This window comes from Macrosteles quadrilineatus, unplaced genomic scaffold (assembly GCF_028750875.1).
Source record: "Macrosteles quadrilineatus isolate MER2022 unplaced genomic scaffold, UCM_ALF_1.0 Scaffold_4__1_contigs__length_99947679, whole genome shotgun sequence".
In the NCBI taxonomy this organism is placed as follows: Eukaryota; Metazoa; Arthropoda; class Insecta; order Hemiptera; family Cicadellidae; genus Macrosteles; species Macrosteles quadrilineatus.
Genome location: NW_026542597.1, coordinates 26,196,299 through 26,208,305, shown reverse-complemented (window position 1 = coordinate 26,208,305; position 12,007 = coordinate 26,196,299). Strand labels below are relative to the sequence as shown.

Genomic DNA, 12,007 nt, shown 5'->3' with positions numbered 1-12,007 from the left:
ATTTGTGTTTTAACTTTATATTAGTTTGTAAAGTTTATACATTTTGATCTAAACCAAACGTAATGTTTAACGGCATATTTTCCACTACGGTCTGATAGGCTATATTGTATAACCACCTTGATAGTTTGAGAGTTGTATTTACTTTTAACAAAACTCTATGAAAAGTTGTTGTGTGGAAATTTACTGCATTTTGTACACGTTTTAAGTAATGTAGTTATTTTATTAAAACAAGGTTGGTTCTATCAACCTTAACATGCACTTCTTGCTGCAGACACACGTTTGAGGGGTCCCCGAGGTCCTTGGTTCAAATCACACCAATCACCAATGGATTTGATATCTGTAATAACGCCGCTGACTATACCGAATCTCCAGTAGTGTGGGATCTCTGGCCTGAGCCTATTGGAGCCTATAGCGTCCTGGAATGTGAAGGTGTTTTAAGTAAAAAGTCATAGACCTTGCTCAGCGCTCCAACTCGCACGTGATACTTCGTAATTATTTTGTTCTGATCATACTTTTTCCAAAATCCTTAAATAGCCTCAAAAATAATTTCTACGATAGAACTATCAAGAAAATCGTGCAGACGAAACACTGTATATAACTTAAACTGTTAAAGCGTTGTGTAAGCGTCCAATGGCGTCCATTAACCTGTGCTGTAGGTTAACTGTTAACATTATCCCAGACCATTCCAGTATCAGCCGATAAGTCTGACAAGCAGTGATAAGACCGCCATTGATCATCGCTTGTCACCGGGTGATAAAAACTTGTCGGCCGTCACGCTGCTGCCACGCCGTGATTTATCATGTGAGCACTAGGCGCCTGAATGATTGTTAATTTGTAAGGATTTATAAGTTATTGTGGCTCCGTATACGCGTCGACCACGGGTTTAGTCCCAGATGAATTGTAAATACAATAAATTACGTGCGTGGTTTAGTAGTGTTTTTTTGTCGTATTTGTCATGCATAACCTTTAGTAACGTTTCAAATGACTTTTTAGGTTCCATTTTCTTATATCTTGTGATGAATCAGTAGTTTTAGCGCATCCTCTATTTTGCAGCTATTACAGTAGGTGTCATGGTAAGACCCGGGACTGAATTTATCATTCATTTTGCTGTCCCCAGAGGCCAAAAACACTATTCGTAAAAATTATTTTAACCATATACATTTTTGTATGATTGAATTGATCTTCCATTGATCCACTGAACGATTTCCCGGAGTTTGGCTGTCTATTTACGGGACGCCCTGTATAATTTTTTCAACACCAGTGTACTGTACATCTATCAAAAATCGCATTAACATTAATCAAACAGTCATCGCATCCCCTTCGCCACTAACAAAAGCTCACTAGCATGACTGATCGGTAAAATAAAAATGGAACTCACATTAAACCCCGAGTGTCTGTACAATAACCATATGCGATCTGCTTCAGTGGAGTGCGATGATGAAATTATTCAGCCCTCTTCCACCCCGAGTGTTTGACTGTTTAAACATCTTCAACCCTTTAGGGGGTCGGGGGGGGGGGGGGGGCATAAAAAGGGGGTTGTAATCACTTTCAGCGGCGAGCGTCGAAGGAAGTAGGAAAACTGAATTCATCCTCAAGTGGGGTTTTATGGAAAATCATCCTTTAAACGGGATTTGATATTTAAATGGTTTGTCGGAGACTGTTTATTTTTCCTGATAAGGGTTGCGGAGGATTTAGAGTTATCTTTGAATATTTTGTAACCATTGTGTTTTATGCTTGGTGTTTTTAAACAAACAGATAAATTGGGGTTGGTATTAAATTTGTGGTTTGTTGTTGAAAAAACTTACAAATGGTTTTCATATTGTCTGTATTTTTCAGAGTTGGTTTCATATTCGGAGTTTAAAAAGTGGACATAGAACGTTTGAGTTGAAATTGTAAAAAAAGTAAAAAATGTTGAAGCTAAGGAATATTACAAGTGGTGTTGAAATGAAACATTATTGCACATAGTTTACAGGGATCGTTCCGTTTAAACGCTGAGTTGTGTTAAATTTTGTCTCAATGCACCAATAAAGGCAATCCATAAAACAAATTGTAATGCATTTGTACTAAAACAATTTAGTAACGAATGTTTAGGAGCGTTATGAACCTACTTCGTGCTACAATGTATACGACGACAAAATTATAAAATACCACTAAACGTAGCTAACAGCAATCATTTTTTTCTCTGTGTGCAATCAATTAACAACTAATTTGCAGTAACAAATCGTGTAAAAAATAAGAATCAATATATTGTTTGACAGGAAACAATAGTTGGCATAAAAGGAGCGTTCTTCGCGATGTAATGAGAAAGAGGACGAAAAGCGAAGATTTCATCACAGATAAGGCAACCGAAGGTGTGACAAGTGGAAGGATTATTCTGGGAAAAGCGTTTCCAGCGCTCGACAGCGACTGAATCTTTTAACGTTTGTGTAATCAAAGGAGGTAAACAACCCGAGACTCAAGTTATCGCAGCCTTTGCGGCTCTCGTTACTTTCCTATCACTTTTCTTTCGGCGAACTTGTTATCCGAAATCTCATTGCGACGAAGTAATTGGAGGTTGAATCTTTGAGGGGAAAATAATTGTCATTTATCAATATTGCGGTATTTTAAAATGATAAAACAACATTGTAATTTCTTGAATAATGTTTATTGCACGATAACCACTATCGATATTATCAGAAATATTTGGGCCTACTAGAGTATCTACAGAAAATGTAAATATTTCTGGTGTTAAAAATTCGTCCAGTCCGGGAGTTTGTTACGGATGGGGCAGCAAAGTGTGTAGTCAAGTATAAAATAGTGGCAGTAGATAAACTGCAGTGTATTTGTATGAAGTGGTGGATAGACTTCACGAGGGGTGTATATAGGGGATAAACATGAAGTGGATGGTGGACTGTATGGGATGTTCAATTGTACATGAAGTGGTGGCATATACCGTAGGTCCAGTTAGGCAGCAAGGTGCACAGTCGTGTTGTGGTAGATACACTGTAGGGGATGTAGATGAAGTGGAGGGTAAACTGTAGATAGCTGCTGCAGTAGCGAGTGTGTTATTGGTGTTTACTTTGCGAATGATTCAATCTCTACGTCGGTTTTGCTCCCTCGACTTCCGGCGTCGATCTTCTGTGTTTGCTATCACTCACTGCTGCCACTGACAACTGAATATTGACTGATATTACATACATAAGGTTTGTGTTTGATTTTACAGGGTTGCTTACAAACTACATCTGTCTTTAGTTGTGTTTATAATTTTAATGATGATATGTGTACTGGGATGTTTTTTTTTTCAAGTTTGCTAGTATTAGCCTTTTACAACTTTTTGTCCTTTTTAGTATTTTTACATTTGATTTATGGCTGAAAATCAAAATATTGGTTATCTTTGACATTTTTTACAAGTCTGGTAGTAAGAAAAGACGATTTTCTTTAGGTTAATAAGTCTATCCAACATTTGCATGTAGAAAGACCGTTAGGTACACTATGTCTTGTGATAATCATTGATGTTTATAGTGATAACAAAATTTTAACTCGGATAATGAAACACTTGGTGTAATAACATTTATCAACTCTACTTTTGTTGAACACTGATGAAGTTACGAACAAACCCAACCCAATGAGCTATTCCCTTCCATAAATAAAGTACAGAGCTTGACTTAAAAAATTACTGTGGAATAGAAAAATTGAAATTTTTTTAAATTTTTAACGTGCACATTTCAAGCTAACAATGCGACTATTTTGGTAAAATAATCGACAGGAGCGCAACAAAGATGTAACAAGCGCATTGTTAGCGACGCCTGCGTCTCTCAGATAACATTCAAAATGCTGATTTGCAAATTAAACCTTGAGATTTGCGGTGTTAACATTGTAGGTGCAGAGATAATGTTTGATACTCCCCCTCCCCCTCCACTCCTCCATTCTACCCTTGTTGACACTGATTGTAAATTCCTGCCGAAACATTCTCTTGACGTTCTACCAGATTTTCTTTAACAAAATGAGCCTTTTTTAAGCCTCGAGATTTAATCGATTAATATTTTGTTTTATCGAATTAAATGGGAATGTTCAGGGATGTGTTTGGTATTGAATGGCGGAAATGAATAATATTTATGAAATTCATAAAATCACCCTTCATATTAATCAAAGTAGAGAGCATTGCCGTTAACTGTAGTTGGTCTATAGTCTATAGTCTAGTGTTGATAAGTGACAAAAATTGTCTTTGATGGGTTGATCGCACTAATAGTTCTGCTTAACAAATCATAGCCAAAGTTACATTACTTACACTTTATTATACCCGTTTCTGGACATTCTCGAGTATTTGCATGACTCGCGAAAATTTAGGAATATCAGGGAACGAACAAATGGGTTGGCCAACTTAACATACCACATACACCAAGAACTACTACAAAAATATGATGTTATGCTAGCCAAATTGTCAGGGAAGGGGAATGGTTATAGTGCTTGCCATCGAATCTTTAAGGTCGCTGGTTCAATTTAATGTGAAATCGTTTCTAGACCCATAGGGTCAACATTATATGTACTGACAAGGGTTTGAACCATTTCCTTTACAAAAGAACGCCCAAAAAGACGAAATCGTAGAAATAACCGTAACGCGTCACTCTACTCAAGCTCTGTTTCGAGTTTGATAATTTTTTTATGTTTTACCATTTATTTTGATGAAGGTACAGGGCCGGTTCTAGGAATTTTTCAGAGTTAAGCGAACACCCGAATCAGCGCCACTTAGAAAAGAATCCCCCCCACCACCCCACCCTCAACCCATGAACATTACTTAACTCTATTTGTGAATTTTTCCCAAAGATTTTGGGAAGAACTTTTTTATAAGTTTAGGTTTGAAGAATACTTGTAATAAAAGACTGTTTATTATTCCCAGGAATTTAACATTTTTACACTTTTACTCATCGTATAAACTTTAGCAAAACCAAGGCTACACTAAAAAAAACAGGCCGTAATGCTCGTCAAGCATGACGTCACGATAGAAGACGGCAATGACGTAATGTTTGCCGTTTGTGATCAGCTGCTTGTTTTAAGCTTTCCTTGGAAAATAAATAAATAAATACCTACGTCATTGCCGTCTTCTATCGTGACGTCATGCTTGACGAGCATCACGGCCTAAGTTAACAATTTATTTCTAAATGCGAAAACAATTTTTACGCCACACTACACTATTTTGACGAACTTCCCACACAAGGATTTAGTCCAGAAAACAGCTGTTTGCCGCCAGCTTAATCAAATGGGGTTTCATTGCGTATTACTGTACTGTAATGAGTTTTACCGGACACCAATCAGCTGATTACACTACACTGTATTTGGGTGACAATGAGTGGTTATAAACAAAAACATAACCTCTCTTAAAGGTTATGACTAGTGATTTTTAGTCCTTAAGTTGGTGGTACTGTAATATGTAAGGATTTGTACAGATTTAGTAGTATGGCGTAAACTATCGTACGTAACTTGTCCAAAATGTGTTAACCGGACTCGTATGGTAATCCCGTACTCGACCGTCTCGCACGGGAACGACCACACTCGTCCGGTAAACACTTATTTTCAGGACTAGTAACGTAATATACTATTACAAGATAACTTGGATACGATATAAGTTAAAGCCTATTACAATGAAAAACAGGTGTAGATAGATGACAAGAGAGGAATTTTTAATTGAACACATTAAACATGAAGAAAACATGAAAAACCAAATTTATTACCTTGACAAAAAGAATACAAAATTATCAATTTGAACAGTTAAAAAGCTCTTAGCAGTTAAAAATTAATTTTCCTAGCTTTGATCTTGGCAAATTTTTTAATTACAGAGTTGGTATCAATCTGGTTCAGAACATCAGAATGTGGTTCAGAACATGAGTCATGAAATGAAACCCACAGGCGACGCGCTGTAGTACGCTGCCGACTGCCGAGCGTCAGCTCACTACAAATCGAAACTACAAATGGCATTAAGTCCTTGAGTTGTAGTGCTGTACAAATATACGCATTTTTCATATGCTGTAACATAGCAAACCAGTTATAACGGCCATAAGTCATTATTTATCACCAAATAATCTACGATTATGTTGATTGATAAGTAAAGTTTACTTGGCCAAACGTGTGTTACCATTTTGAATTGCTGTAGACATTCAACGTTGTGGAAGAACAATCATTTTTCGTCCCACAGTTTGGCTAAGACTGGGGTAGCAAGTGTAGTACTCCAACGTCGACATACGCAGCACTCTGCTCTACCCCAGTGTGGGGATGCAATGATGGACAAGGACCCTCCACAACCCTTACACACTAACAATCATACCCGGCCGCCATTTATAGGCCATTTGCCTCCTTAATTGGCTGCGTCAACTCCTTCTATTGAGATTCAATTAATATGTCGTTAGTCCGATTTCTCAAACACGAATTATCGAAAGGGACGTTCGTTTTCATTTTTTTGTGTTAACGCTAATCGTTGGTGTACCAGCGTGAAACTTATAAACACAAGAGAATGAAATAAAACAAAGTACATATTAAACTTTTGGACGATAAAACTCAAACTGGTGTAATGTTCCTAGTTGTGTTACATTTTGTATTTAATATATACAGCATGACTTTTACCTTTTTCCCTTATTTTTTATTTGCCGCAATAGATACTTGTTTTCGTAGCTTCTTGTATTGTATCAAAATGAATGTGACTATTTTAAGCACTAATCATACATATCGTTGAGTTTCTGGTTTTTGTCACGCTGCAGAAGAAACTTTTAAAGTATTTGCAGAAGCATTACGGTACATGACGCTGCAGAAGGACTTTTTGATGGCTCTGGAAAAGATGCTTAGATGGCACAGAAAATGTTCATGACCTTGCAGAAGACACACTTTGATGACGTTGAAACAGAAATGTTTTAATAACGCTGCAGAAGATGAATAGAAGCGTTTCGATCACACTAAAGTCGATACTTTTGATGACGCCAAGGAAAATACATTTTGATAGGTGAGGAAGAAGCATTTTGATGCCGATAAAGAATAGCCATTTTAGTTACGCTGCAGAAGTATTTTTACAGCGTCCTGTATAAAAGAAGCATTTCAATAATTCTGCGAATACCACAGTCAAACGTTAATATTTCTTATTGTCTACAGTCTGCACCGTTTCTATGTGAGAGTAAAGCCACAGAAACTATCCACATTGATGTATTACCTGTGGTAGGATCATCCCTCAGTTTAGTCTGTGTAGCAGTTCGATCACACCTCCCCTGTCGCCAGTTTTACGTTTCATCTAACAGTTTATCTACAGATAGTCTGGTAACTATCCCGTGGGCCACGTGCTACACTAATTGTTGATGTTTCTAGCCAGTTGTCGGTTAAGTATAATTTTATCACCCAAACTACGGTGAACTGGTGTAACGTCCTTGATTGCCTTGTGATTTGTCAAGGATTGGAATGGGAAGATGGTGTATTTCATAGATAATGTTTCCCCGCAAAGGTTGAAACAAAACACTAATATTTGAGATGTTAAAATTGGAACAATATAAAATTATGCTGGATTAGACAACTTTTCACTTCTTAAGAAGTGTTTATCTGGTAGAAATAAAGATACTACATAAGAACCCTCAACATTTTTCAGTATCCTACTTCAACGGAGTAACAACAGTTTTAAATTATCTGAATAATGTTTATTACGCCACCTATTTCACCTAGTATAAAATATTCATTTACCGTGACGTGAGGCAAAATAATGTAAAACTTAGTGTTTTTATTGTAGATGTGTGTTTATTGTTCCATGTAAAATTTTTCTCATGACGAATCATACGAGAGGATGTACCTGAAGATGCCTAACACCTACCTTAAATGTGTCATACTGTTTAAAATGTTTAGACTTTATTATTTTTACGTATCCAGTGGACTGCGAGGTCAACCGTAAGAGGTCCTATTTAATGTTCGCTTCAATAAATAGGTATTTTAATGTAATTGCTTTTTATTTCGCCGCTGAAATATTCAACGATAAAACAAGTTACGATTAATATAGTTTTTGTAAAATTGCTGGAAGGGTAAATTGTGATTACATAAGCATCAAATATTCACATCAAATAAACCCTCTCATCGTGTCAATGGTGTTCTCGAATCTCAGTGAGCGGTAATAATCAGCCGAAGCGTGTGAAATCAGTGTTTGAAAATGACAATTGGCCCGGCATGCCGCCGCCGCGACCGTCTCTTGGCAACCCCCTAGAACCTCCCTCCCACAACACAGTATCGATAATATGTAACAAGTACAAAGAACAACCCCCACAACTTTGACAAACAGCTCCACTTCTCTTTATGGTTCCAAATTACCTCCATTTCGCCTGTGCGTCTAGTTGCCTCGACTTTGCTGGGGTTTCAAAATTATTTGGGGAAGGATTTAATGGAACACTTTATATTTTGAAAATATTTTTTTTAAGAGAGGAGGTAAAGCTTTTGATCTCGAAGTGTGCTGGGGGTTTGTGTTGCGGAGGGTTGTAAAGTGTTCTATGTATACAACCGTTGATATCTCACCCTTAACCTAAATGGTCCTCAGAAACAAGTTTTCACGACGTTTCGAGATTTGGAATTTTACTCCGTCCTCAAGAGAGAAGGAACCAAAACATAACAAACTTAGCGCTCACACCCAGCTAGCTATAGCTGGAAAATCACAAAAGCAAAAACACGTAGATAACTAGCACAAACAAGGGATAACCTTAGATCCGCAATCACTTAGATATCCCTTGTAAGTGATATTAGTCAAAATAAGACACAGATAATCCCTCATTTAACCTAACCTTAATGTCTACATAGCCATCGGTTAAGTTAAGAGATTTTTTGCTCATAAAAACGACAAAAATTAAATATTTGCGACGTTTCGAAATCTGGTATCTTACCCCGTCTTCAGGTCAAAAAGTCGTTACATTATAATATTAGTAGACCTACACAAACACTGCCAAAGCTGGAAAGTCACCGAAGTAAAACTGCACAGAAAATGTAAATTCAAAAGAAGGGGCAGAAATTGTGAAAATAATATAGACGAGGAACGAACACAATAGATAGATGTGTACTAAGACAGAGCCAGTCAGCCAGTATCGATATAGCAAAGCTGTGCTGAATCGCTGGCTCAGCACCTCATAAATCACGTCACTGATCTGGTCCTATCTCAGCAGCTGACTGATGTAGGCTTACCGCACTGCGGCACTGGCACTGATGTCCTGTGTGAGTTTTGGAAATTTCTGAAATATTTTAATCTTTTTTGTCCTAAAACGCTAGGCACGAGCCTGGGATTGTTTTTCACGTTACTTCAGGCTAGACCTAGGGGTTGCGGCATTATCACTTATAAATAATCCGTTGGTGATTTGGTGGGATTTGAACCCGGGACCCCAGGAACCGAAGTCCCGTGCTCTAACCAATACACCAGATAGCTCCCCCGTCAAGTTCAGAGGTAGAGATGGGCTTAATTTTGGTTTGCAACCGGTGTAAAATGAACGTGTTAATGCTTCAAATTGATTTTTCTTCGATTATTTTTGTATAAATCTTAATTTTAAAACTCCTCAAATAGTAAGTAGGGACACCTCCATAGTTGTTCTGGCACAATATTAAACTCCGTGATTTATGTTAAAAATCCTTAATCCTGAAATTATTTCTTGATAATTATGTCTGAAATAGAACCAATTGTTATTGATTTAGTTGAGTAATATTTTTTATGAAAACCCATGATAACGTAGGCATTTGTTAAGAGAACCGTTTTCCAATTTAACTTTCGTAATAGACTCCACAAAGGAGCGCCGTGTTGCAATATGGGTCACTGATTTTATTCAACAGTATTTCCAATATTCTCGCCGTTGTATACAGTGGCCAGTCAGTGTAACGTTGGATAATTGAACGCTGTCAATACCACAACCCCCACCCCACCAAACTTGCTAACTAATTACTGTACCTACTAATATCTCGGCCTGTTTGAAATTCCATTATATTCTCATTGGATGCTATTTTAGCACCTTCTCCCCCTTTCCATGGGATTCGTAAAGTCGAGTTTTCCGTGACGACCTTTCAGAAGTTGAAAACTCCGAAGTTGTTATCGACAGCGACTTGAGTAAACTCGGGAGTAATTTCTTGAGCCAATTTCACTTTTAAATGTCCCGTTAGGTTGATTTTGCAGTTTGAGAGGCCGTTTTAGAGGGTTTATCAGTTTTTACCTGGTTAAAATTTTCCACTCATTTCTAAAATAGTAAATTTTTATTGGGTTTTTAATTTCATTTCAACAATGTTGTTCATTTTCAAAATTGTGGTATTTTTGTTCAAATTTTAATTGGCCAGGTTTTAAGTCATCGTATAAACTTCAAGGCTTTATTTAGGACCTGATCTTGTTAAAGAAATCCACCCCTAGTACATGAAAAATGTTAATTACTTCCGAACGCATTGGCAATGGCGTTTCTTATTTTATTGCTGAATATAGAGATTGACAAACTGAAAACTTCCATTTTTGTAAACTGATGGAATTTACATATGTTTTAAAATGTTATTTCCCGTGTTTCAGCCAACTCTCCCCGGAGATGCGGCAGCGGAGCCAGCTGTTGCTCCGAGCAGACGGAGCTGCTGATGACGTCAGCGATGAGACGTCAGCACGAACAGAACGTGCGGCAGCAACTCAGCACACTCAGCAGCGTGCTGAAGACGCGAGCTACCAAGTTTGACGGTAAGTTCATGATATTTCTAGAATCTTAATTACGTTTCCAGCTGCTTCGTGAAAATGGGACTCCTTCTTAAGTGCCCAAAAGACAATAGTTCTGAGTTTATTTTCAGAACTGCATGATCAACATGTCATAAGGATCGTAGATGTTAAAAGTCTTACGTACCGCTTTTCAGAGGTGTACGCTCTACATTCCAAGTGTGAATAAAATGTTATTTGAATTATTATTGTGTACCTTTTCCTAATACGGTGAGTAAACAATCAACTTTTTACGACGTTACGAGATCTGGAATCTGATCCCGCCCTCAGGCCAAATAAGATTACCACACAAAGCCAACGGTGGAAACCACATAGGGATACAAAGTACGTACATTTTTGTATAATTCATTTCAACCTAGAAACCAAATTGATTTTATTTCAATCATCCGTTTTCTACTTTTTCATTAAACAAGTTCTTAAGTTAAGGATGCATAAGATGACATGCAAACATTTTGATGAAACATATAAACACCCAACAAATCTCCTTGAGCAAATTAGAGGGTATCCTATACAGGAACACTCGTTAAGCAAATTCCTCGTTGCATAAGTAAGTCTTCCTCATTTGAAAATCAGCATTTTAACTTATTAGTAATTACCGAACAAACATTGAACAGAGCAATAACAATGTCACATTACCTATAGACACAGTTAGCTTTTCCCCTTCGCTGAACTTACACAGAAGGGTGATGTTTAAATCAGCGACACCGGAGTTGGAAGTTGTGTGGTGTCGTGTTAACAGTCGGCGCATAATATAGACACGCCTGAAGGTAATTATACCCTACTTACCCGGTACTTCTACCTCTTGCATCCGATAATCGAGCCGATATCGATAGCTCGATAATGAGCGGACGCCACAGGCTTGCATAAGCGTATGATGTTACCATGTGGGAGAAATTGTTATGGGAATGTGTATAAAATAATGGTAAAACCACTTCTGTTGAGTGTAAATGCTTTATTGGGTTTCTAAATGGTTTTAAAATTGTTGGATCTAAAAATCACGCCTTTTTGTTGGCAAAGTATGAGCTACCGGTAAATATTTGTTCCTGAAGTGTTGTTTTCGTACAAACATTGAAGTTTGAGCTTTTTATTAGTCTTGCTGGCCTCAGATAATTATCATTGTAGTGGTCTAGTCAGACTTATGAAATTTAGTGTGTAGATATTAAATCACAATACCTATGTGGGGGTTTATTGTGTTTTAAAGAGTACTGGGTTTTATAAACAAGAAAAGAAACAACTGATTAAAAATGAGGCTACCGGTTTACAACGTTATATCGATAAGGGTCCTGTTTTGGACCATTGAAA

The 12,007-nt window shown here is 37.4% G+C and overlaps 1 protein-coding gene across 1 annotated transcript in view; it reads left to right on the top strand.

The window, feature by feature from the left end:
• LOC128991647 (glypican-4) overlaps positions 1–12,007 on the top strand; it is a 106,097-nt gene that overhangs the window by 71,819 nt on the left and 22,271 nt on the right. The window contains exon 2 of the mRNA XM_054414720.1: positions 10,514–10,672. Within this exon, the coding sequence (XP_054270695.1) occupies positions 10,514–10,672 (159 nt within the window). The remainder of the gene's footprint in view (positions 1–10,513; positions 10,673–12,007) is intronic.